The sequence below is a fragment of the Grampus griseus genome (genome assembly GCF_964374135.1).
Source record: "Grampus griseus genome assembly, chromosome: 1".
In the NCBI taxonomy this organism is placed as follows: Eukaryota; Metazoa; Chordata; class Mammalia; order Artiodactyla; family Delphinidae; genus Grampus; species Grampus griseus.
Window position 1 is genome coordinate 158,821,848 of NC_139017.1, and position 27,265 is coordinate 158,849,112.

The 27,265-nt window shown below is 51.7% G+C and overlaps 1 protein-coding gene across 1 annotated transcript in view; it reads left to right on the forward strand.

The window, feature by feature from the left end:
- The window catches only part of NKAIN1 (sodium/potassium transporting ATPase interacting 1), a gene marked incomplete at its 5' end in the record, with an annotated part of 41,472 nt that extends 14,456 nt beyond the window's left edge, over positions 1-27,016 (forward strand). The window contains 6 exons of the mRNA XM_082677590.1: positions 22,435-22,572; positions 23,990-24,070; positions 25,089-25,286; positions 25,645-25,705; positions 26,745-26,826; positions 26,982-27,016. Of these exons, the coding sequence (XP_082533716.1) occupies positions 22,435-22,572; positions 23,990-24,070; positions 25,089-25,286; positions 25,645-25,705; positions 26,745-26,826; positions 26,982-26,991 (570 nt within the window). The 3' untranslated portion in view covers positions 26,992-27,016. The remainder of the gene's footprint in view (positions 1-22,434; positions 22,573-23,989; positions 24,071-25,088; positions 25,287-25,644; positions 25,706-26,744; positions 26,827-26,981) is intronic.
- Positions 27,017-27,265: the final 249 nt, after the last annotated feature.

A 27,265-nucleotide genomic window follows, 5' to 3' on the forward strand; every position in this document is an offset into this window, starting at 1 on the left:
AGAAAGGGCCTCACTCTCCCGCTGTGGACAATGGGGACGACACTCCCCTAGCAGGATACAAAGTGTGTTACTCATAGACTCTAGGGCCAGAGGACCTGGATCAAAGCTTTACCAGCCGTGTGACCTTGGGCAAGATACTTTTCTTCTTCATGGTTCCGTTTTCCCACGTGCAGAGTGTCTGTAGCTGGCATGTTTCTGTGAGGATTAAATGAATCGAAGCATGGTGAGCGTCCGAGATGCTTGACGTATCCTAAGCGTTAGCTGTTAGTCTCTCTTAGTGTCATTCTGGGGGTAAAGGGAAGTGCCACCTGTAAAGGGCGATGCTCAGCATAGGCACACAGTAGGCGCTTGAGAACTATGCGTTCCCTTTCCTTCCTCCCGTAAACCAGGCCTGAAGATCTGGCAGGGCCTGGTCCTCGGGAGGGGCCCTCCCTCCACTCTTGCTGCCACACAGACAGCGCACCTCTTCTGCAACAGGCCCACCAGCAGCCTTCTGGCCCGGGGCCAGGAGACAATTGCAGGAGGCTGCTCCACTCTCACTCCTCAGCTCCTTTGCCCTCCCTTTTCATCTTCCCAGCCAGCCCCTGGGATGGGGGATGGGGAGGTGAGGACGAGATGGTCTCCTCGGGGCTGCAGGTATCTGGTTAAGAGCCAGGCTTTGGCTCCAGAACCACCTGGTTTGCCACGGCTCTGCCGCCTCTCCAGCTCAGATCTCAGGCTGCACTCCCCTCCATGGAGCAGGGGTGACAACCAATCCCTCACTCAAATGAGAGGGCGCGCGCAGAGCACTTGCCACAAAGCCTGGTGCACAGTAAGTGCGCCCAAAATATTAGCCATCGATATTAATGCTTGTGTCGAAGTTCCGAGCCAGGCATTTTGAAGGGAAACACTTCAGCCCTGTCCCCTGGCAGGGGGGTGGAGGAGTACCCCCTCCCATGCAGGCCCTCTCCTGCCATCCCTCCTTAACTGCCCTGGCTCTCACAGGCCCCACATGACCCTCTCCCCTGGCCAGAACAGAACACTGCGGGGTGGGGTCCCCCGGAACTTGTAGATCACCAAGGAAGGAAGAGGGTGACAGGAGAGTGGGGGGGTGATACTCACTCCACTCACTTATTCCTTCATGCCACAGATGAATCAGAGCAGGAGACCCGCACAGAGAAACAGACCTTTACCATATGGGGGAGTAAAGGCAGCACAGAGGGAAGGACGCTGGGAGCACCCTTCACCGCTCTGAGCCTCAGTGTCTGCATCTGTCCAGTGGGACTAACGATGCCACATTACAGGGTGGTGGCATAAGTCACGCCCTGAGCTGGGAAGGGCTGCTCATGTTGGCAGCTGCGTGATTCTCCATTGGAAGGAGAAGCTGGGACCCGAGCAAAGCCTGGACGGTGATGGGAGGGGCTCCTGAAGCCCCTGGGAGGGGCTTCTGTCGCCTAGCACTGCTGCTAGGCAGACTTCCCACCTGGCCTTTCATCGGGATGGAAAGTGAGAAGTGGTTGCTGTTGCCATAGCAGTGAGGCTGGTTTTCATCAGTATTTCCTCCCTGGGAGCATCAGTACAAGAGGTGCCACTGAATAAGTCAGGGAACTGGATTTTTTCCTCCTTCCATCAGGTCACATGAAGAGTGATTCAGTCGGGAGAAATGACCTCCCAACTCATTCCAGATGTTGACTGGGAGCACTTGACCCCTGCAGAAGGTGCATATTCCTCCCCGCCCCCGCCCCCGCCCCATGAATCTTGACCCAGAGTACTCAGAGGGCTTGGGGCCCCTCCCCAGCCACAGTGGGCCTCCCAGCCCTTCTCTCTGGTGCCCTGCGACCTCATTCCCCCTACTCTAGACACAGGGGTCTTGGACCCTTCTACTTGCCGAGCTCCCTCCCATACAGGATCCTTGCACTTCCCTCTGGCTGAAACTTCTTCCCTGCCTTCCTCTCGTTGCTAATCTCTCTTCCTTCAGATCACTTCCTCACGGAAGTCTTCCTCAACTACTTCCATTATAGCTGTCATTCTTTTTTTTTTTAAATTTATTCATTTTTGGCCGCATTGGGTCTTTGTTGCTGCACACCGGCTTTCTCTAGTTGCGGTGAGCGGGGGGCTACTCTTCGTTGCAGTGTGCCGGCTTCTCACTGCGGTGGCTTCTGTTGTTGCGGAGCACGGGCTCTAGGCGCGCGGACTTCGGTAGTTACGGCACGTGGGCTCTAGAGTGTAGGCTCAGTAGTTGTGGCGCACAGGCTTAGTTGCTCTGGGGCATGTGGGATCTTCCCGGGCCAGGGCTCGAACCCGTGTCCCCTGCATTGGCAGGTGGATTCTTCTGCCCTTTTTTTTTTTTTTTTTTTTTTTGCAGTACGTGGGCCTCTCACTGTTGTGGCCTCTTCTGGTGCGGAGCACAGGGTCCGGACATGCAGGCTCGGCGGCCATGGCTCACGGGACCAGCCGCTCCAAAGCATGTGGGATCTTCCCGGACCGGGGCACGAACCCGTGTCCCCTGCGTCGGCAGGCGGACTCTCAACCACTGCGCCACCAGGGAAGCCAATACCTGTCATTCTTGAGAGCACTTAGCACAATAGTAATTTCAGTTTGTCTCTGTGCACACGTGTGTGTGTGTGTGTGTGTGTGGTGTGGGGAGGTGGGGGGGGTTCCCTCTCCCACTACCCGCCACTGAATGGAACCTCCATAAGGACAAGGAGGGCAAAAATGTCTGGAGGTTTTTTTTCCTCCTTTTTTTATTGAGATAAAACTCACATACCATAAAATTCACCATTTTAACAATTCAATGGTTCTTAATATGTTCACAGAGTTCTGCAGCCATGGCCACTATCTAACTCCAGAACATTTTTCATTGCCCCAAAAAAGAAACCTCAAACTCATCCCCCCCTCCCTCTGGCCCCTGGCTGCCTACCACTAATCTACTTTCTGTCTCTCTGGATTTGCCTACTCCGGACACTTGGTATAATAGGATCATACAATACATGGTCCTTTGTGACTGTCTTCTTTCACGTAGCGTAGTGCTTTTAAGGTTCGTGCATGTTGTGGCATGGGTCAGTACTTCATTCCTTTCTGTGGCTTAATAATATTCCATTGAATGGACGTATCACATTTTGTTTATCCATTAATCACTTGATGAATATTTGGGTTTCCACTTTTTGGCTGCTATGAATAATGCTGCCGTGAAGATTCCTATACAAGTTTTGTGTGAACATTGTTTTAATTTTCAGGTATATGCCTTGGCATGGAATTGCTGGGCCATGTGATAACTATATAATTTTATGAGGAGCTGTCAAACTGTTTTCCATAGTGGCTGCACCATTTTACATTCCCACTAGCGATGCATGAGGGTTCCAGTTTCTCTACATCCTCACCACACCAACACTTATTATTATCTGTATTTTTTATTATAGCTGTCCCAGTGGGTGTGAAGTAGCATCTCATTGTGGTTTTGATTTGCATTTCATTAATGACTAATGATGTTGAGCATCTTTTCATGTGCTTATTGGCCAGTTGTGTATCTTCTTTGGGAAAATTTCTGTTCAAATCCTTTGCCCATTTTTTATTGGGTTATTTATCGTTTTATTGTTGATTGGTAAGAGTTCTCCGTATATTCTGGATTCTAGACCCTTATCACATCTATGATTTACCAATATTTTCTCCTATTCTGTGGGTTGATTTTTCACTTTCTTGATAATGTGCTTTGATGTTCAAAAGTTTTTTATCTTGATGATGTCCAATTTATCTAGTTTTCCTATGACTGCTTGTGCTTTTGGTGTCATATCTAAGAACTGTTGCCTTTTCTAAGGTCACTCAGATTGATACCTGTGGTTTCTTCTAAGAGTTTTATAGTTTTAGCTCTTACATTTAGGTCTGTGATTCATTTTGAGTTAGTTTTTATATATGGTGCGAGGTAGGAGTCCAACTTCCTTCTTTTGCATATGGATATCTATTTGTCCCAGCACCGTTTGTTGAAAACACTATGCTTTCTCTATTCAGTAGTCTTGGCACCCTTGTTGGAAATCAGTTTATCGTAAATATATGGGTTTATTTTCAGACTCGCGATTCTATTCCATTGGTCTATATGTCTAACCTTATCTCACTACCACGCTGTCTTGATTGCTGTAGTGTGTTGGTAAGTTTTGAAATCAACAAGTGTAAGTCCTTCAACTTTGTTCTTTTTCAAGATTATTTTGGCTCTTCTGGGTCCCTTGCATTTCCATACGAATTTTAGGACCAGCTTATCCATTTCTGCAAAAATAGTACTTGGAATTTTGGTAGAGATTGCGTCGAATCTGTAGATCAGTTTGGAAGCATTGCAGTCTTAACAACATTAAGTCTTCCAGTCTATGAACACTGGATGTCTTCTCATTTATTTAGCTCTTTAATTTCTTTCAGTAATATTTTGTAGTTTTTAGTGTATGAGTCTTGTACCTCCTTGGTTAAATTTACTTTATTCTTTTCAATACTATTGTAAATGGAATTTTCTTAATTTAAGTTTGGGTTGTTCATTGCTAGTGTATAGAAAAACAACTGAGGGACTTCCCTGGCAGTCTGTGGTTAAGACTCTGTGCTTCCACTGCAGGGGGCATGGGTTCTATCCCTGGTGTGGGAACTGAGCTCCCACATGCCGCGTGGCACGGCCAAAAATAAATAAACAAATAATAAATTGAATTAAATTTTAAAAATTTTTAAGAAAGAAAAACAACTGATTTTTGTATGTTGACCTTGGATCTTGCAATTTTGCTGATCTGATTTAGTAGCTCTAAGTTTTTTGTGGATTCTTTAGGGCTTTCTATATGCAACATCATGTCATCTGCCTCACAGATACAGAGAACAAACTAGTGGTTACAGTAGGGAGAGGGAAGGGGGAGGGGCAATATAGGGATGGGGAAAAAAGGGTTATTATATGAAATTAGTTGTGTGAAACTTTTTTAAAAATTGAAGTATACTTGATTTACAATGTGTTAGTTTCTGGTGTACAGCAAAGTGATTCAGTTATACGTATATTTACATATTCTTCATATTCTTTTCCATTATGGTAAAACTTTTGAAAATTGTAAAGCACTATAGAATTTAAAGAATCTTTCATTCAATTAAAAAAAAAAAGATTATGCCATCTGGAAATAGAGATAGTTTTACTTCTTCCTTTGCAATCCAGATGCCTTTGCTTTCTTTTTCTTGCCTAATTGTCCTGGCTAGAACCTCCAATACAACGTTGAATAGAAGTGAGGAGAGTCGACATCGTTGTCTCATCCCTGATCTTTGGAGAAACACGTTCAGTTTCTCACCATTAAGTATGGTATTAGCTGTGGGGGTTTTCATAGATGCCTTTTACCAGGCTGAGGACGTTCCCTTCTGCTCCCATGTAGTTGAGTGTTTGGTTGAGTCAGCGGCTGTGTCTGTTTTTGCTTTTGTTCACCACTGTATCTCCAATGTCTAGTATTGGGACTGACGTTCAGTAACGATGTAATGGTTGAGCAAATGAAAGGAGAATGAAAAGGTCTCATAGTGGCCTGAAGAGCCCAGTCTTCTCAAGACCCTTCCTACAATGACTCAGCTTCCATGTCCCTGACCTCAGGTTTGGACCCTTTCTCTTCACTCATTCCCCTCAGCCTTACCCTGGCCTGACCCACAGACGTGGGCTCTGGGATCAGTTATCCCCATTTCAGATGAGGAAACGGCCTCAGCCATGCTGAATGGCTTACTAGCTGTGTGGCCTGTGAGTAAGTGTGGAGGCAGGATTTGCACCCGGTCTGGCTGGCTCCTTAGATTGCAGTTCCTGTACCTGCCTGGCTGGGGGCAGGAGGAGGCTGAGCCACAGGATAGAGATCTGCATCTTTGCAGAGCATCTGTTCTATCCTGACCTGGCGGGAAATGATGGAAGGAGAGGGCTCTGTGTCAGAGCACAATATTAGGTGCATATTCTTTTAAGATAAAACAGACTTCCAGGAGATTCCTCTCTTGCACCAGACTCCGTGGAGGTCAGTTCTGTTGTTGGGGGTGGTCAGGTGGGAAGGAGGGGCCTGGGCTTTACTGCGCTGCTTCTCTTGACCTAGTTGGAACAGAAAGTGCGAGCCCTGGAGGTCTCCCCAGCAAGGGGGGGAGCTTGATGGTTCCCAGGTGTCAGTTATCCCATTGAATCCACCCCTCAACCTGGGAGGCAAGAAGGGTAGGGGTACAAGTCCCATTTTACAGATGAGAAAACTGAGGCCCTGAAAGGTCAAATGATTTGCCCAAGGTCTCAGCATCATCAGTTTCTGAGTCAGACAGGTTGTCATAGACTCACACCAGAGTCCAGGAAGGAAAAGGCAGAGTCGGGAGGAGGCACGGAAAGTCGGGAGGTTTTTATACAGAGGCATCTTGTCCGGTGTTTGTCGGAGCGCCTCTGCTACAGGCAAGGGCTGACCGCTCTCAAAGGCTGGCTCAGGGCTTCCCTGGTGGCGCAGTGGTTGAGAGTCCGCCTGCCGATGCAGGGGACATGGGTTCGTGCCCTGGTCCGGGAAGATCCCACATGCTGCAGAGTGGCTGGGCCCGTGACCTATGGCCGCTGAGCCTGCGCGTCCGGAGCCCGTGCTCCGCAACGGGAGAGGCCATGACAGCAAGAGGCCCGCGTACCGCAAAAGAAAAAAAAAAAAAGACTGGCTTAGCCAGGCTGGCTCAGAGGGAGCGCCAGGTCAGCTTCAAGGGAGCTCTTTGAGGGAGCCCTGGGACCCAGCGAATAGCACACTTAACACTGGAGCTTTGCGGGGGTGCTGTGAAGGCAGGCAGGCCGCCCTGCTTGAGGTGATAGCAGAATGGCTGCAGGAAGGCCTTGTCTTATTAGAAGAAAGGCCTCCAGAAGGAATGAAAGAAACCTTCACTGAAGGAATGAGAAAACTTCAGAACACCATCTACAAAAGTGGGGATGGGGGTGGGCGGAAGGATTGGACCCAGAGGGACCAAAGAATGGCATCTGTTGGGTGCGCCTTCTGTGCCAGGTGCCCTGCTTTACATCCTTTAATGTCAACTCCGAAAGGTAGATTTAATTCTTTTCCTGTTTATAGACGAGGAAACCGAGGCTTAGGAGGTTTAGACTTGTTGGACTTCACACTGCTCGCAAATGATGGGCTTTTTGTTTTTTTATAAATTTATTTACTTATTTTTGGCTGCGTTGGGTCTTCATTGCTGCATGTGGGCTTTCTCTAGTTGTGGCGAGCAGGGGCTACTCTTGGTTGTGGTGCACGGGCTTCTCACTGCGGTGGCTTCTCTTTTTGCGGAGCACGGGCTGTAGGCGTGGGCTCAGAAGTTGTGGCGCACGGGCTTAGTTGCTCCGCGGCATGTGAGATCTTCGTGGACCAGGGCTCGAACCCGTGTCCGCTGCATTGGCAGGCGGATTCTTAACCACTGCCTCACCAGGGAGGTCCCCAAATGATGGGCTTGAACAGAACACATTGCAGCATTCTCCGTGGCTGTCATGGATCCTTTGAGAGGGCACCAGTTTCAGCAGTGGCGGAGGGGTGGAGGTGGTCAGGCCACGGTGGCAGCGATGCTGTGCATGGACCAGAGGAGCTAATAGGGAAACGTGGGGCGGTGTGCAGGCTCTGGAGCCCACAGCTGTGTGTCTGAATCCTGCTCTGTGACCTGGGGTCTGTGACTTTACTCCCTGCTCCACAGTTTCCACATGTGTAAAATGACACTTCTCAAGAGTGAAAGGAGTCAGTGAAATGGACATGAAGCCACGTGTACAGGGCAGGTGCCCAGAGTGGAGGCCTGGCTCTCTTCTCTGCTCTCACTACGCAGACACTTGGAGTTGGTCGTCTGTGCAGCCAGTGCAGGCCTGGCACAGAGTCAGTGTCCACGAATGCTCGGTGGGTGAGTGAGAAGAGCAAGGGTGGAGCAAGGGGCCAGGCTGGGCCAGGCAGCTGCTGGACTGGATGGAGTGAGGTGGGGGTTTAGGGGGGGGGGCGTGGAGTAATACCTGGCCCCAAAGGGGCCTGCGTACCAGGGCGACTGTGGTCTCGTCTCCTTCAGAACAGGAGTCCTCTGAACCTGTGAGGGATTCAGGCCCGGAGTCTACACGATGGGTAACAATCATCGCAGTTAACCTGGCTTTACCTATAGCCGTCGGCCAGGAAATGTTCTGAATGCTTTACACATCTTCCGTCATTTAGGCCTCACGACACCCCCATGAGGTAGGTACTATTATCATCATCCTCATTTTACAGATGGAGACATTAAAGCACAGAGAGGTTAAGTGACTTGCTGATGGTCACACAGCTAGTAAGCGTTAAAGGTCAAATTCAAACCCAGACAGTCTGGCTTCTGGGCCACACTTTTAACCACTACACTGTATAGCTTCTCTGGGAAGAAACAGCAAGAATCTGGCCTTGGGATGAAACCAAGGACTTAATAATTATCCTAATAATGACAGATGTGGGTAGAGCACTTCACAGTTTAAAAAGCATATTATAGTATAGCAATTGCTTTCACAGTTGTGATCTTCATCCTCCAGTTTCTCTGGGAAGAAGATAGGACATTATCCTCTTTTTGTCAGTGAGAAATTAAGATCCCAGTAGGGAAAGTGACTTGTCCAATTAATGATAATTTACTGAGCACTTACTATATGCAAAGTCCTTTACTCACATTACCTCACTGAATCCTCACAACCCCAGGAAGTGTATTCCCATTTTGCAGGTAAGGAAACTGAGGCTCCAAGAAATGACTCTCCCAGGTCCCACAACTTGTACGTGAGAGCTGGGACTCCATCCCAGGTCTGCCTGACTCCAGAGCCTGGGCTGATAACTCCTGGGCTCTGTTCTCAGTCCCATTCTGGACAGATGTTAATTCCCGATTGTTTTTGTCAACCTTCTGGTCTTTGCCACCTGCCTCCATCCTCATAGCCACTCCTGAAATTCTCCACACCTCCTTAATGAATTCTCCCTGCCTAAGTGCCTGCTCCATTAAGGTGCTTTCTGCCATGAGTTTTTGACTTAATTATGTGGTGTCATTCATTATACTTAATGGGGAGATCTGGTTAATCACCTTTATATTTATCCAAATGTCCCTTTGTCTGCAGCTGGCGTCTCCTGGGAGAGCCTGGTTTTTGGTGGGTTTTCTCCATCTGGGTTGTCTTCCCCTCCACGCTGTCTGAAGTGCTTCTCTCTGGAGGGCGCCCTCCTCCCGGGCCTTCACTGCCCGCTCCGGAGCCTGTTGGAGGATTGGCACTGGGGCTGTGCCAACAGTTTGGACACGGGGACAGGGGCAGAGGTAGAGAGGGCATCTCTAAGAAGGTGGGATTTCTAGGAGAGTGGGACCGCGAGCATGGAGGGGGATTCTGGGCCCTGCCCTCAGCCGTCCAAGGAAGGCTTCTGCGTCTCCACCTGATCGCCCACCTCCAGCCTCCTCCCCAGCCAGAGAGCCCCGTGCTTTGAAGCATCCAGCTTCCATGTCCCTCTGCTCAAACCTTCCCTGGCTCCTGGGGCCAGCGGGATAAAGCTCTAGGTCTGAGGCCCAGCCCAGTGTTCCCACCCTGCCACCCCTCATTTCATCCATCCAGAGCTGTCCCCAGGCCCATAAGTGGTCCATACCCTTCCACATCTGGAGTGACCAGCTTGTCCCAGTTTGCCTGGGACTTTGGGGTTTATCCACTCAAGTGCTGCACCTCAAGAAACTCCACAGCCCCAGGCCAACCAGGACAGTTGGTCACCCCACCCACACCTCAGGGGTTTTGCCCATGCTCATTCATCCCCTAGTAATTTCTTCTTTATTTTGTTTTCTTATAAAAGTATTACTCATCAATGTAACAACCTTACAGAAATATCTCTAGTTGACTCTCAAAGACCCCTTCCAATTCCACTCTCCAGAGTTAACAGTTTGATGATTCTTTTTCTTTCTTTTTTTTTTTTTTTGTGGTACGTGGGCCTCTCACTGTTGTGGCCTCTCCCGTTGCGGAGCACAGGCTCCGGACGCGCAGGCGCAGCGCCCATGGCTCACGGCCCAGCCGCTCCGCGGCATGTGGGATCCTCCCGGACCGGGGCACGAACCCGTGTCCCCTGCATCGGCAGGCGGACTCTCAACCACTGCGCCACCAGGGAAGCCTCTTTTTCTTTCTTCTACACAAAAATAAGTTCATACATCTCAAGTGGCCCTGCAGCCTTTTCACACCACGCAGGTTGGCCCTCTTTCCTCACCATTGTAATGGCTGTATTGGTTTCATCACAGGGAGATGCCATAATTTACTGTGTGTCTTTCTGATGGACATCCAGAGTGTTTGCAGTGCTGTTGGGTTTTTTTTTTATAGTCAGTTCCAGGCCAAATTTAAATATCACCTCCTCTGTAAACCCTTCTTTGACCTTCAAGGTGGTCTCAGGTTTCTTTCTTATTACTGTCATTATTTTAATAATAACAGTTAACATTTAAGGAGTGCTTACTATGTCAGGCTCTTGACATACATTATCTCATTTAATTTTCATGACTCCAAGAAGTGTGGCTTGTTGTCCCCATTTTACAGATGGAGACACTGAGGCTCATTTGGAAGATAAACCCGAGCAGTGTGACTCCAGAGCATGCCCTAAACTGCCTCACATGGTTTTCCAAAGGGTGCGCTGGAGTGGGTGGTGCTGGGGGCCAGGGTGAGGCCAGATGCCCTCTGTTCCCCTGCTTCTCAGCTGTGCACCAACCAGGTCAAAGCCCAGAGGTGTTGATGAAAGGCCAAAGCTGGTAGCCTGCAGCTTCTAATACACTTCCAGCCAGGACCCAGAAATTAAGGTTGAGGGAGGGCCTGGTGGGAGGAGCCTCCTGGGGGAAAGCAGGTTCCTGCAGGCTTTTATGGGCCTGTAAGAAGGGCCTGCCCCACAGGCAGGAAGCAGAGCGCTCCGGGAGTGGAGATTGGGGGTTGGAGGAGTGGGGTGAGGCCTGGACTTGGGAATGAATCTAGAAGACCCCTTGATCTTTTTTTTTAAAAAAATATTCATTTATTTATTTGGCTGCGCCAGGTCTTAGTTGCGGCATGCAGGATCTTTTAGTTGCGGCATACAGGATCTAGTTCCCTGACCAGGGATGGAACCCGGGACCCCTGCATTGGGAGCTTGGAGTCTTAACCACCGGACCACCAGGGAAGTCCCGGTGTTGATCTTCTCAACACCGCTGTGAAGTAGGCACCTTGTGCCCATTCTACAGAGCAGGAGACTGAGTCACAGAGAGTCACTAGCCTAAAGGCCCTTCTCTGCACTGCCCACACCACCTCCCAGTCTGGCGCCTGTGAGTTTGGACCAGATGGTCGATGAGGAGCTAGGCACCCCATGAGATTAGAGGGACCCTTTGATTTTAGACTGACCTTGATATCAGCCTGGGCTGCTAGGCCCAGGAGTTATGCAAATTAATGTAGATATATGCTAATTAGACCACTACCAGACCTGTTGTTCTAATGGAGCTGCCAGCTCAGAGGTATAGTGGGATAGGTCTGCCCAGAAGGGGCCTGAGGAGCCCCCCAGCTGTGGACAGGTCAGTAATCACTGGGGTGAGGGGATGGGATTGCCATGGAGACAGGCCAAGCCCCAGCCGCTGCCTCCTGACAGGTTCAGGGCTGGCCAGACCAGCCCACTGAGACAGTCCTGGGCCTCTCTAACAGCTCCAGGCATGGTCTCTGAGGGCTAATTACGTGGAAGGTAGTGACCAGCTGCTCCCTGGCTCCCCCAGGCCCAACTGAGGTAGGGGGCTGGGCCATAGTGGGAGGGTGTGAGGACAGACAGATGGCAGTCTGAGGACTTGGGGGCTGGGGAGCTGTCCGAGGAGGAGGGCGCAGCACTGAGCGGAGGAAGGTTACCCTTGAGAGCAGAAGGTGCTATGGAGCAGGGCTGTAGGGGCGAGAGTAGCCTAGTCTCAGAGAACCACTTGGTGGGGAGCCAAGGGCTCTGCCCCAGCAGACCGGCTGCAGACTCAGCTCTTCCGAGTGCCCGTGGGTGAGCTCCTTGGCTTTCCTGAGCCTCAGTTTCCTCATCTATCCGTAGGGGGAAGATTAAGAGATGTGACCCAGGAATTCCCTGGTGGTCCAGTGGTTAGGACTCTGCGCTTCCACTGCCGGGGGCCTGGGCCTGCAAGCCACTCGGCACAGGCCCAAAAAAAAAAGAGAAATGTGACCCGAGTATGAGGGGTAGTATACAGTAGGTACTCAATAAATGACTCTACAATTCTAAGACCCATTGGGAGAGGTTAGTTTTGTTGCTTGGCCGCATCGCACGGCTTGCAGGATCTTAGTTCAACCAGGGATTGAACCCAGGCCCTCGGCAGTGAAAGCGCGGAGTCCTGACTACTGGGCTGCCAGGGAATTCCCTAGTTTTCTAGTGGGAAAGAGCTTCCTCTCTTCTTGCCCCTTTCCCACTTCCCCTGCTCTCTGGCCTGGGGCAGGTGTTCTGATGACTGCACTGAGGAGGCTACGGGCAGGACTGTCATCCCGTGAGGACAGGAGCTGGGCCCTCTGTATTCACCACTGAGTTCTCAGCACTAAGCCTAGAAAAGACGCTCAAGAACTGTTGGTAGAACGAATGAATGAATTGGTAGAACGAATGAATGAATTGGTTGAATGAATGAATTGGTAGAATGAATGAATGAATTGGTAGAATGAATGAATGAACAGGTGTGAAGTACTCAGGACAGTGCCTGGCACTAATAGGTTAATAAACATTAGCTGTTACTTCACTGCCCATGGGAGGCTGGGCTGGGCGGCTCATCAGAGGCCCTTTGATGCAGAGCAGGTTCTGCCCCCGCCTCCACTCTGTCCCTTCGTATGCCCGTGACTGTCTCTGGAGAGATGTCTGGTGAGTGGGAAGAGCAGTGGGTGTAGAGACAGGGCTCAGACCTTAGCTCTGCCACATCCTGTCTGAGTGACTTCAGGAGACTCAAGTGACCACACTGAGCCTCCTCATATCAAGGTGGCCGCACAAGGCCTGTGGGGAGAGGGCTGATGGCACCTGGAGGAGGGGTGATGGTGGATCTGTGTGTAGTCAGGGGGAGGCAGGGCTCTGATGACCCAGGCAGAACCTAGAGGCAGGCTGTACCAGGGACTGGCAGAACCACCTTCTGGTGAAGACGGGCCATTAGGCTCTCAGCAGAGGTCACAGGACCCCAAGGCAGTTCCCCTGAAGGCAGGCGGGCTGCAGCAACACCAGGCCTAGATAGCGACTTGGAGCGGCAGAGGCCCCCATTGTACAGATGAGAACACTGAGGCCCAGAGGAGTCTTGCCCTGGATCCCAAGGCACATTCACATCACAGAAGGAGACCTCAGATCCTCTGAGCCGCCCAAGTGCTCTTTCACACAGTCTAACAACGAGTCAACAACATCTTACAACCTTTCTCTTAACTTTTTAAAAATTATAGCTTTGTTTTAAAACATCTTAGAAATACCAAAGTTTATGTATTTAAAAGTAAAAGTTTCCCCCTTCCCGCTCCCTAGAGAGAAGTTCTCATAACCGTTTGTTATGTTTCCCAGGCTCTTGATTCTGCATTTACAATCACACACATTTCATGTGTCTTTTTTTTTTGCTTTTGTTTTTTTTACATAAATGGAATCATATTGTTCTGCAGCTTGTTTTGGTTTTTTTTTCACTTAACTCTGATAGCCTTGGCCATTTTCCAGCAGGATGCAGGCTGGGACAGAGAGAGGCAGAAGGGCTGTGGGAGCCCTGGAAAAGAAAGAGAGAGAGAGAATGTGTGCGTGTGTTGGGGGTAGAAAGAACTCCCCACAGGTCACTATGCACAGTGGGTGGGAAACCAGGCACAGAAGCCCCCTTCATCAGCTCCCAGAGGACTGTGGTATCTGTCTTTAGACTAGAACTCTATGGAGCCGAAACCACGCCAGCTTGCTCATTGCTGTATACCCGGGCCTGGCACGTAGTAGGTGCTCAAGAAATATTTGTTCGCTGAATTGAGTCCCGTTTAGGCCCATCTTCCCTGACCCTGCCAGAGACTACCTGGTCTCCATGACTGTACTCCTTTTAATCTCTTGCTGGCTGTTTATTTCAACTCATACTCAAATGGCATGGACGCCAGATGGACCCTGGAGATGGGGACAGAGCTCAGAGAAAGAGAGAAGACCCTCTCCTTAGACGAGTCACTGCCCCTCTCTGCTGTCAGTTTGCTCACCTCTCTAATGAGGGGGTTGGACCAACAGATCTCCAGGGGTCCTTCCAGTTCTGCCATCTGCAGCTTCAGTCCCACTACCTCATTTCACGGATGAGGGGCTGAGTCGAGTTTAATTTTGTCAGCTGCCTCAGAAATCCATTGGGAAAAGGGGGGCTTGAGTTTGGGGATGCAGCAAAGGCTGTAGTCATATCCTGAGCACCAACTGTGTACCAAGTACCGGGATGAGAGCTTTACATGCACTGTCCAAATCCTCAGGACGTTTTCCCAGAAAGGGGAGTAACTTGCCTGAGGTCACACAGTGAGTCAGGGACTGAGCTGGGAATGGAACTCAGGTGTGCCTGACCCCCAATGGCGGGTTCTTCCCACCTCAGCATCTGTGTGAACTAATGTCAGTAAAGGAGACCAGGTGCGACCAAACTATTCTCCAGAAACTTCAGGAGCCCCTTCCTCGTCATTCCCCAGACAGCCTGACTTCTGTATCTAAGTCCCCTGGCGATATGGCTGGAATTTTGGACAGGAAAGTAGTTGACTTGCAGAACTGGCTGGCAAGGGCTTGGACACAAGAGGCTTCTGTTGGGTTCTGTGGCCCCAAGCCCAGCCCTCTGCCCGCCCTCTCCCCCAGCCGGCTTCCTGGGGGCCGGGGTGGGCCCATCTGCATTGTTCATTTCTCACTCCCTATCCCCAACCCCCACCTGGTGTTGGGCTCCTGGGGTTGGCGTCTAGACAGACAAGAGCATCCTACTGAGAGCAGAGGCAGCCCAGACTCAGGGCTGAAAGTTCCCATGGCAACTGCATCCCCCTCAGCTGGCAGCTACCCAATAAATAAATAATCAGGGATGGGGATGGGGAGCTAAGGGCAGGGGGAGGGGCAGCAGGGGAGCCTCGTGGAAGCCTCACTTCGGAAACAGGGGTGGGTTAGGCTTGAAGTAGACTGGGGGCTGGTATTGCAGTTGGCCAGGTGAGAGAAGGTAGAGGGAGGAAGGTGGCCAGATGTGAGAGAGATTCAGAAAAGCAGAGAGCCAGTTGATGACAGACTGGGAACGCAGGTGAGCAGCAGGAAGACCAGGGCCTACAGCTTACCGTTCTTGCTCATGCAGCCGGACACATCATGGGGCCCACATCACTGCAAATGGACTAGGTTTGGATGTATTAAGTTCGTGATGAACCATCCAATGGGTACTTGGTTATAAAGGGGCTGGAGGCTGAAGGAACTGAAGCTGGGGGGGGGGGGACATGCATTTGCTGGGACACGTGGAGTGTGAAGAGGGGCTGGGCTGTGGCCCTGAGATGCTCTGATACTTAGGGGCCTGACGCGCAGGAGGATAGGCTGCACCGGAATCAGGCCAAGGAGGTGGAGAATGTGTGCTCCAGGCACGGCTCTCGCCGCTGGAAATGCAGCAGTGAACATCCCCACTCTCGTGGAGTTTGCCTTCTAATGCAGGAGGCAGTAAATAAGGAGTGAATAGTATGTTAGTCAGTGATAAGTGCCGTGGAGAAAATAAAGCAAGGGGGGAGGCAGGGAGCTCGGCAGCGGAATGTAATTTTAAATAATGCTGACTCTTCTCACAACCAGATGAAGGAAGTACCATGAATCATACCCATTTTGTTGGTGAGAAAACTGAGGCACAGAGAGGTTAAGTGACTTCCCAGAGTTGTAGAAAAACCAGCGGCACCAGGATTCTAACCCAGCTCTGCTCCTAACCCCTGGACCAAATTGTAGCAAGTGGCTGGAGGGGTGAGTAGCAGGGAGGGCATGGAGACCTTTAAACAGTTGTGGATGTAAGAGCATTGGACTAGATTAGGCATTAGTTGGAGGGGGAAGAGGGGACTTTCTATTTATTTTTTTTTGTTTTTTGCTTGTTTGTTTGTTTTTTTGGCGGTACGCGGGCCTCTCACTGTTGTGGCCTCTCCCGGTGCGGAGCACAGGCTCCAGACGTGCAGGCTCAGCGGCCATGGCTCACGGGCCCAGCCGCTCCGCAGCATGTGGGATCTTCCCGGACCGGAGCACGAACCCGTGTCCCCTGCATTGGCAGGCGGACTCTCAACCACTGCGCCACCAGAGAAGCCCAATTTATTTTATTTTTTTAAGTAGAAGAGGCTTAAGCATGTTTAGGAGCCAGTGGGAAGGATTCTGGGCAGGGGAAGAGATTGGGTTGACAAGAGAAGAGATCGTGGATGATGTGGGCTCCCGAGTAGGTAGAAGACAGGGTTCAGAATGCAGGAGGAGGCATTGACCTTTAGTGCGGGGAGGGACAGAGCGTCAAGTATAGGGGGTGGGGGGAGACCAGGTCTTTACCAGGGTGGGGGCGAAGGGGACCCAGGAGGGTTGAGGACAGCAAGAAGATCTGAAATATTAGGAGTGAGTTCCTCAGAGAAGCCTAGTTGGGTTGTGGGACAGCATCGGGGAGCTTCTTGTAGTCGATTATTCCGGATCTCCAGTGGCCCCAGTCTGCCCCGTGGAGTGACTTTCTCCAGAAGTGCTTGGCTGCTTTGCGAGAACGGAGAAAACTATTAATTGGGTTTATCCAGGTGTGGGCTTTTCCTCACAGACGTGATGAAAAGGCAGAGGAGTATGACAGTTTGGGTTACAGGCAAAGCTGATGGTGAAGTGAGGGGTCATGTGATCCCAGCAGGCTGATGGGCCCGTCATCATCGTGAAGGGTGTTGGGAAGGAGCTGGGGTGTCTGAGAGGGGCTCTCAAATTGGCGACTTCGGAGGCAGGGCAGTTATGGGTGATGACGCATTCCAAGAAGTGGCCATGGACAAGGAAGAATGGAAGCAAAGGTCATGGGAGAGGACTTGAGAGGTTAGGGTGCTGGAGGGGGTGGCCCCCAGATGTCAGAGTCGACCAGGATGATGCAGCGGTCATGGGATCGTTTTCAAGGAAGGGACAAGACCCAGAGGCCAGTGGATGATGGGTCCAGCAGTGGATGAGGGTGGGATAGCCACTGGGTCGCACAGTTCTGCAGGCAGTTTGGGGACCCCAGGGGATACCAACCCCACCTTTGGGCCTGAGGAGCATGGGATGAGAGAAGAGAAACAGAGTCACTGAGAAGACTACAGGGAAGACAGCGTCCTTGGATGCAACGTTTAAGGGCTGGGGGGACCCCTTAGGGAAGGCGCCGAGGCCGTAGAGACACTTGCTGGTGTGGAAGGGGTCATGAAAGGGGGCCGGGGGCCAGGGGAGGGCTGGGTCAGAGGAAGCGGCATAGAGCGTTGTGGAGATCAAGGGCAGAGAGGACCAATGGGCAGGAAAGTGGGACTTACTCTGTGGGCATTGACAGATCCAGCCAGGGCTGTGAGGCTGGGGGGACTGGATCTCATCTGTCTTTCTGGGACTACAGTCAGGGGACTCATCCCGCTTATCTGGGGTCCTTGTGACGAGGGGATTGGCTGACCCAGAGGCCATAAGGATTACCCCAGGCTCTCTGGGCTGCATTGATGACAAGAGTGATTCGACCAGATTTGTGCTTTAGAAAAAGCATTTGGTAGGTTGGTAGGCAGCCTCCTTCTGCCAGGAGATGAGGCGGGAGGCTACAGCAGTTGCCCACGGAAGCTTCTGTGCTGGCCCACTTAGGAGAGAGACCCAAGAAGCCAGCCTCACCTAACTTGTAGGCTAACCAGGAAAAAATATCCCTGAAATCACTTTTTTAAAAAAATAATTAATTAATTAATTTGGCTGCGTTGGGTCTTTGTTGCTGTGTGCAGGCTTTCTCTAGTTGTGTTGAGCAGGGGCTACTCTTTGTTGCAGTGCGTGGGCTTCTCATTGCGGTGGCTTGTCTTGTTGGGGAGCACGGGCTCTAGGCTTACGGGCTTCAGTAGTTGTGGCTCGTGGGCTCTAAAGCACAGGCTCAGTAGTTGTGGCGCACGGGCTTAGTTGCTCTGTGGCATGTGGAATCTTCCCGGACCAGGGCTCGAACCTGTGTCCCCTGCGTTGGCCAGGGGATTCTTAACCACTGCACCACCAGGGAAGCCCCCCGAAGTCACTTTTTCCCTCTCAATGCACGTGTACTTGAACTTTTTGCAACGGAGTAGGTTGCTATTGTCTCCACACAGGTCCTCCCATCAAAGTGAAAAAGACACTCTAGGCACTTCCCTGGTGGTCCAGTGGTTAAGACTCCGCACTTCCAGTGCAAGGGGCACAGGTTTCATCCCTGGTTGGGGAAGTAAGATCCCACATGCAGAGCAGTGCGGCCAGAAGGAAGAAGAAAAAAAGAGACACTCCAAGGCCAGTTATGATTTACCACCACTGCAGCCCTGAGATTATTGTTTCTAAACCATTGCAACCAGATGGGGAAGATATTCCTCCTATTTTTTGTTCTTATCTTTATTTGTTAATTACCTGCATGTCACTGCTGCAGAAGCAGGAGTTCTGGAATATTTGCCTTTGTTTTTGAATAAAAGATAACAACTTTAGAATTGGGGTTATTTATAAGACACTGAATCTCAATTAAACTATTTATTTATTTACATCGATTTCTGCACTCACCATTGGAGGGAGAGGCAGCATCGTTCAGGCCTGGGTTATCCCGCTGATCACAGTGGTTTTTAACTGTCCAATTTTCCATCCGTCTCCCCTCCTAGGCTCTGAGTTCCCAAAGGGCAGGGACTGCAACGTATTCATTTCAGCATATCCGCGCCAGCACAGGGTCTGACACAGACTAAACGTTCTGTGAATAAGTAAATGATGTACCCTGGATGGATGAGGGCATGTCAGATGTCAGATGGAGGAGTAAATGGATGTGGATGGCGCTTTGATGAATGAGTGGGCAGTTGTTGGATGGGAGGCTGGAGGGAGGCTGGAAGGATGGCTCAGAGTGACAAGAACAGCCAGTGTTCCATATTCAGTGGAAAGAGAGATCCCTTTGGGCCAGTCAGGAGGTCTTCCTAGGAACGGAGAAAATTGTGCTATGTTTTGAAAACCAAGGAGGACTTGGATATAAGGAAAGGGAAATGATGGTGGATCCTCAACTGTTATTTCAGCTGCTTGGGGGCAGGAACTGGCTGGGAATAAAGAATTGAGCCAGATCCTAGCAGCCTTCAAAGCCCAACTAAGAAGCTTTGACTGTTAGGTCTCCTACTAATTAACCACCATATATTAAGTCTAATTATTAGTTTATGTGATGTCTCCATATCCTCACAACAACTTCTCAGGGGAGGGATTATCTTCCCCATTTATAGTTAAAGAAATAGGCTCAGAGAGGGAAAGTAATTTGCCCTAAGTCACACAGCAGAACTGCAGTTTGAACTTGAGTTTTGGTGACTCCAGTGCTGCTCACTTTATCAATGAGGTCCCTGAGAACACAGGAGTTTTGAGTTAGGGCCAGAGTGGGGGTAGGGGTGATGTCAGGTTTAGGTAGTTGTATCCAGGCAGGGTGTCTCCCCAACTACACTCTGAGCCTGGGCAACTCTGTCTCACCCTCCTTGCCAGGACCCTGTGCCAGCTGAACCGAGAGCATCCAGCTGGACCGCAAACCACCAGGACTCCCTACGGCCTAACAGAGTCAGGGTAGAAAGGAGAAGAGAAGTGGGGCAGGAGCTCTGGGGAGGGGAAGCAGCCTGGGGAGTTTCTCCCCCAAGGTTGGCAGGCCACTGGATTCAAAACCAGAAGGGCCCTTAGAGGTCATTTAGTCTGGCAGCCTCTATGTAAGAGGATCTCATGACCCACAGAGAAGGCAGCCTGCCCAAGTAAGCCAGGAACCAGTGTCAGACTCTCAACCAGAAACCACATGTCTTAACTCCCGAGCCAGTGCCAACTGGGAAAGGTGGTGTGTTGGTGCCAAGGTGGGACAGGAGGCAGACAAAGGCAGAATGGCTCTCTGGCTCTGCCACCAACCTGCTGTGTGACCTTGGGCAAGTCACTTCCCCTCTCTGAGCCTCATGGTTTCTTTCTTCTGAGTTAATGATCTCAGCAGTGCCTTTCTGCCAAGAAGTATCCAGTGAGAGATGAACTTGGAAGGCTCTTTACAATCTGCAGAGCTCTGGGAGGGGAGTCACCAGCAAGAGGCAGGCTGGTGCCAGGTGGGTGGGTGCCAGGGTTGGGCCTGCAGCTTCCTGGGTCTCTGCCCAAGCTTTGCCATCTGTGTGGTACCATCAGCTCCATCTCCTCTTGCCTCCCTGCCAGGAAAAAGGCTTCTGGGATCTTCTTACTTTATCAGGATCTTTCTTCCTCCCTAGGCAGACCCTCTTCTCTCTCCTTCTATGTAGTCAGGACTCTTGGGTGCAAGTGACAGAATCAGAAGTACAAGTAGGGAGAATTTGTTTAGGCATGGCTAGATCCTCAGACCTAAAACGATGTCTCCCAGACACTCCCCTTGTTTGTTCACTCTTCCTTCCTCACTCTCTTTCCTTTAGCTTTGGCTTCCTCCTCAAGCCGGCTGTCCCCCAGGTGGTGGCAAAGACAGCCACCAACAGCTCTCAGCTGACACTATGCCCATCCAGGTATCTTGGCAGGTGGCATCTCTGTCCTGATGCCCCAGCAAGTATCCAGGATAACTCTCAGGGCGCAGGCTGAGTGCCCATCCCTGGACAGATCACTGTGTGTTGCCTATTTGCTTAGACTTGGGTCACTAGCCCACTGCAGAAATTAGAAGTGGGGGGACTTCCCTGGTGGCGCAGTGGTTAGGAATCTGCCTGCCAATGCAGGGGACACGGGTTCAAGCCCTGGTCCAGGAAGATCCCACATGCCGTGGAGCAACTAAGCCCGTGCGCCACAACTACCGAGCCTGCGCTCTAGAGCCCATGAGCCACAACAACTGAGCCCGCATACCACAACTACTGAAGCTCACGTGCCTAGAGCCTGTGCTCTGCAACAAGCGAAACCACTGCAATGAGAAGCCCGCGCACCGCAACAAAGTGTAGCTCCCACTCGCCGCAACTAGAGAAAGCCTGCACACAGGAACGAAGACCCAACACAGCCAAAAATAAATAAATAAAATAAATAAATTTATTTAAAAAAAAAAAAGAAATTAGAAGTGGGCTCAGCCCCACCCAAGCCACATGGACTGAGGGTCTGGGAGGCAGTTTCCAAAACAAAGAGATAAGTTCTGTCAACAGAATAAGGAATATGGGACAGTCAATAACAACTGGTATCCTTGGTACCTTTGTTCCTAAATGTATCAGCTGAAAGGTTGAACCAGGGGCTTCTGGAAAGGGAGTGTTGATTGAGTCCTATATCAGTTACCTTTTGCTGCGTAACAAATCCCTCCAAAATGTAGTGGTTTAAAACAGCCATTTTAGGGAATTCCCCGGTGGTCCAGTGGTTAGGACTCAGCACTTTCACTGCCATGGTCCTGGGTTCGATCCCTGGTCAGGGAACTAAGATCGTGAAAGCCGCGTGGCACAGCCAAAAATTGAAGAAAAATAATAGTAAAAACTAAAACAACCATTTTATTTAGCTCACGATTCTGTGGGTCAGCTGGGAGATTTTTTGGTCTGGCGACCTGTCTTTGGTCAGTTGGTGGGTTGGCTAGCATCTGAATGATCTAGGATGGCCTCACTCGTGTGTGTTGATGGTTGACTGTCTGTCAGCTGGGGTGCCTTGGTTCTTTTCTCTGTGGCCTCTCTTCCTCCAGCAGGTCGGCTTGAGCTCTTTCACAAGGTGTTCTCTGTGTTACAAGTATAACAAGTGGGCAAGCTCCAATGCACCGGCGTTTTTCAAGCCTTCACTTGCTTCCTCTTTGCTAAAGTTCCCTTGAACAAAGCAAGTCACGTGACCAAGCACAAAATTAGTGTGGGAGGGCACTGCTAAAGAGCATGGAAGTAGGAAGAGAAAGAATTTGAGGCCAATTGTGCAACCTACTACAGCTCCCTCAGCGACAGGGAGTGAAAAAAATCCCTTTTCTCTGTAGCCCATGGATCCCGTGGGCCAGGGCAACCTCCAGATAGGGGTCCTTGGAAGAACGTGACCGAGCCCCCGGGCTTCCCCGGGGTCTCCAGGGCCCTGGCTCAGCCCTAGGCCAGAGCTAGGGGGAGGCAGTCTGGATCCTGACCACGGGCAGAGACCCACCCCCCAGGAAAAGTATAGATGCCAATGGGGAGGCTTCTTGGCAGGGAGGAAGGCGTTCTGAACCCGGCTCCCATCTCCCTTTAGCCCACCCCAAAGTGATGAACAGGGCTCTGTCCCGCTCATCCTCACAGACCTGTCCTCACCTCCCAGCATCCCTTTGGTACTGCGGGGCTGGGATGGCGCTGAGACTTGGGTATAATCAGGTCATTGTTCCTCATCACCATGGTAACTGGTGTCACCTGCTCCACAGGGTTGAAAAGGAGTACCTGTCCTCCTTTTTTAGGTGGTGACTGTGGCCTCAGCCTGCTCTTTCCCACAGGTGGCTGCGTTGGAGCGGCAGATCTTTGACTTCCTGGGCTACCAGTGGGCTCCTATCCTAGCCAACTTCCTGCACATCATGGCAGTTATCCTGGGCATCTTTGGTACCGTGCAGTACCGCTCCCGGTACCTCATTCTGGTATGGCTCACTTGGCCTCTCCACAAGCCAACCCCCTCTTCTCATCCCCATCCGTTCCCACCTTGTTCTCCAGCCAAAGCTGCCCTCCACCCTGGGCACCTAGACCCCTGCCTCTGGCTGGGCTCCAGCCCAGCTGGTGATGTGGATGTTCAAATCCCAATGCTTCTTTGCTCAGTGGAGACAAAATTAGTATTTTTCCTAAAGAATTTTCTACAGAAAATTCCAAATATTAACAAGGTATATCATTTAGTGAGTGCCTACCATATTCCAGGCACGTGCTAAGAGTTTCACCTGCTTTACTTATCTTTACGACAGCCCTGCGAAGTATATCTTATCTCCATTTTGCAGATGAGGAAATGAGGCTCAGAAAGGTGACAAGACTTCCTAAAGTCACACAGCTAATAAGTGGCAGGGTTAGAGCATCCTGTCCAGAGCGAAGGCTCCTGCCGCATCACCACGCTGCCCAGTAAGCCCGTGCGAGGGCTGGACTTCGTCTTGTTTGGTTTCTCAAGCTGCTTCAGGAAGGCTTGGCTTCTGTCCCTTGATGTTCATCAAAAATGTGGTCTAGTGTGGCTAGTGTGGCCTTGAGGCCAGTGCCTCCTGTGCCCCAATCCCAGGAGTGCATTATGTCCCTGGCTCCCTCCTTCTACTTCCTCTTTCCAAGCTCTGGTCCTTGATTATCAAACTCCTGTTTTCAACTAGTCTCATCCTTGTCCCTTGCTCTTCCTCAGTGACTCATTTATACACCTCTCTTGAGGGAAAAGGCTTTCCGATAGATTTACGACAGAAATGCTTGACACCCAAAGTAACAATGCCATGTAATGTCATGCCCCCCCCAGAGCCCACTCGCGCTCATTCTAGGGCTTCTCCACACCTCCCACGGGCTCAGTTCCAGAAGCCAGGTGAACAGGGCCCTTCCAAAGCTCTCCCTCACCTGAGATAAGAGGACCCTTCTCTCCAGTTCTCAGGAAAGCCCCCGGCACCACTGTAAACGGCACTGTCTGCCAGACGGCTGCCACTGGCTTAGGCATGGGATTTGGGTGGAAATATCCAGCTCCTCTCTAGTTCTTTGCCGTGGGTAGGATGCCATCTGGTGTCTGTGGTTCTCTGCAGAGTGGATAGGATTAGCTACCAGAGGACTTAGGTTTGCATGCCAGCTCTACCTCTTCCTAGCTGTGTGATCTTGGAAAATGTCAACCTCTCTGAGCCTTAACTTAGTTATCTTTAAAGAGAAAGACAGCGCCTTCCCTGCAGGGCTCTGGTAAGGACTGGATGGTTGTAAAATGATGTGTAAACTATATTGCTTTCTGAGTGAGGCACTGTCATAGTTTCCCCTACAAAGGTCTCCTCCGTCCATTGACCCGCCCCATCCCCACTCCTCCAGGCCCCACCCTGATCCCACCTCTGCTTTCCCCAGTATGCAGCCTGGCTGGTGCTTTGGGTTGGCTGGAATGCGTTTATCATCTGCTTCTACTTGGAGGTCGGACAGCTGTCCCAGGTAAGCCTCAGGCCTGGCAGTGCCAGAGAGCAGAGACTGACCTTTCCCATCCCCTGCCCCGAGGGCTCCTGTGGTGTGGGTCCCAGGGGCATCACCTCTTGAAGGGCCCTCTACACATTCGAGTAATCCGTGCTCCCTGTCCCCTATCCCTACGTTTTCATTTCTGGCATCCTCTGTACTTCTTAAAAACAAGTGATGGGGAATTCCCTCGCGGTCCAGAGGGTGGCTCACCCTCTCTGAGCTTCAATTTCGTCATCTAGTAAGTATAGTGAATAGGAACCCCAATTTCATGTGGTTGCTGAGGGGATGAAAGGAGATCGAACGTCTCAGTGCTTGGCACCAAGTCAGCATGCAGTGAATATTTGTTAACAGACTTCCTGAGTGCATGGACTGAGGAAAACAGATGCGCACGTGGGTAAGAACTTCTGATGTAGGCCAGCCCCTTCTCCATTTCAAACGGGGAGACCAAGGTCTAAAGAGGTTTGCCCAGGGTCACACACAGGGAGCAGTGGAGAGGCTGAATGGGCTGTGAAGGGGTCTGTATTGAGGATTTCACCAACAGCTGGATAATTGGACCCCGTCACCATTAATGTCCCTTCCAGCCCTGAAATTCTGAGACTCCTGTGGGTTTGAACCAGCCCCTTCCATCTCTGATAGAGGAGTGAGGCCTGCATGGTCATCAAGCGCCACCTACTGGCCAAATGTAGACTTGCAGATACAGACTTCCTCCATACCTTTCGCAAATCGAGCCAGGAAAGGAAGCTGTTACAACAACCCAGGTGTGAAGCAGACCTTATATAAAGTCTTCTGGAGGGAATTCCCTGGGGGTCCAGTGGTTAGGACTCGGCACTTTCACTGCCGGGGCCCGAGTTCGATCCCTGGTCAGGGAACTAGGATCCCACAAGAAGTGCGGTGCTGCCAAAAAAAAAAAGAAGTCTCCTGGAGCCTGGGGAGGATTTCCGCCCCACCCCCACCGCCTCCGGCCCAAGCTCAGTATCCTAGGCCCCTCTGCCCCTAGGACCGGGACTTCATCATGACCTTCAACACATCCCTGCACCGCTCCTGGTGGATGGAGAACGGGCCAGGCTGCCTGGTGACACCTGTCCTGAACTCCCGCCTGGCCCTGGAGGACCACCATGTCATCTCGGTCACCGGCTGCCTGCTTGACTATCCCTACATTGAAGCACTCAGCAGTGCCCTGCAGATCTTCCTGGCTGTGAGTTGTCCTGTCCCCCTGCCTGTCTCAGCCCTGCCCTAGGCACTTTACACACACAGTTACATGATCCTCTTTCCTCTTAACAAGCCAGTAAGGTATTGCCCAGGTCCAACTGGGGAAACTGAGGCTCAAAGAGGTAAAATAATTACTTGTCCAAAATCATACTCCCAGAACGGAGAATAGAACCAGGCATATTAAGTTTAAGGCGCAGTCATTTGACTTGGAGTTGTTATGGGTTTGCCTTCCTCTTAGCACGCATGGACCCCCCAGCGGGGGTGGGCAGGGCCAGGCAGGGGGTGAAGGAAGAGCTTCCCTCTCCTCCCTCCCTCCCTCCCTGACGCGCTGTGTCCTCCCCCAGCTGTTCGGCTTCGTGTTCGCCTGCTACGTGAGCAAAGTATTCCTGGAGGAGGAGGACAGCTGTGAGTGTGGAGCCCCTAGGGAACTGGGGAAACCTGGCCGCGTGCCACCCCACGCAGTCAGCACCCTGGACAGGGGCCAGAGCAGGAGGGAGCCCTGGGTTATTTAAGGCAGCGGTCCCCAACCTTTCTGGCACCAGGGACCGGTTTCATGGAAGACAATTTTTTCCGTGGACGGGGGGGTGGGGGGGTGCTTTCAGGCTGATTCAAGTGCATTGATTTATTATGGCCTCTGTGCAGTCAAACCTCTCTGCTAATGATAATCTGTATTTGCAGCTGCTCCCCAGCACTAGCATCACGGCCTCAGCTCCACCTCAGATCATCAGGCATTAGATTCTCATAAGAAGCGTGCAACCTAGATCCCTCGCATGCGCAGTTCACAGTAGGGTTCTTGCTCCTATGAGAATCTAATGCCACCGCTGATCTGACAGGAGGCGGAGCTCAGGCGGTAATGCGAGCGATGGGGAGCGGCTGTAAATACAGATGAAGCTTCGCTTGCTTGCCTGCCGCTCACCTGCTGTGTGGCCCAGTTCCTAACACCAGTACCGGTCTGTGGCCTGGGGGTTGGGGATCCCTGATTTAGGGGGCCCCTCTGGGGGCTGGGGAAGAAGAGGCAGCAGGGTGAGTGGGGATCTGCATAGCCAGCCCATTCTGGGCTGAGGCCCAGACGCCCAGGTGCCCGATCCAAGGCTCCAGCACTGCCCCCCTACCTGCCCCTCTTAGGCCCCTTCCTGTCGCTCTGAGGGGCTCCACAGCCCCACTCCTGTCAAGCACCAACCATTCCCAGTTCGTCCCACTCCCACCCCCAACGGGTCTTGCCTCTCCGCACCCTTCTCCCTTAAAGGGCCACCCTCCCCATCCACCCCCCAGCTCTCTATCCTCTTGGGCCTTGGCCCGTCCATCAGGACACTGGAACAAAGCCCAACTCCTAAGGCCCTGTACAGGGTCTGGCCTCAGATTCCTCCCTTTCAGGACCCAGCCTCCCTTAACTTGCCCGCTTCACAGGCCCGTCTCTAACCACGTGCCGTCTGCCCTTCCGCAGTTGATTTCATCGGCGGTTTTGACTCCTATGGATACCAGGCGCCGCAGAAGACGTCGCATTTACAACTGCAGCCTCTGTACACGTGGGTCACGGCGCGGAGCAGGGTGGGGTGGAGGGACCCCGGCTCGGGCGTTAGTGTAGGAGAAAGAAGGGGAGGGAGGAGCGGAGAGGGCAGCCGGATCTCTCCGCCTCCCTACTTAGGGGTCCACTTCCCTAACCTGCCTTTGTTTCCTGCAGGGCGGGGTAGTAGCTTCTGCCCCACGACCACCCCCGCGGCTAGACTGACCGCCGCAGCCGCGAGCTCTGGCCAAGATGGCAGGCGTGCCCCCTGGCGGCTCGCTGACCGGACTGCAGCCTGGGTCGGCTTGACATGGGTCCGAAGCAGACATGGACTTGGCGCTTAGCCGCCTGGACTTAAGGGGTGGGGCGGGGGTGGGGCGGGGGAGGGGGTTCGCGGGGTTTGTATTTTTTTATCTCCACCTTGGCGTGTGCCGGAGCCTCCCGCCCTTCTCCAGCCTCTC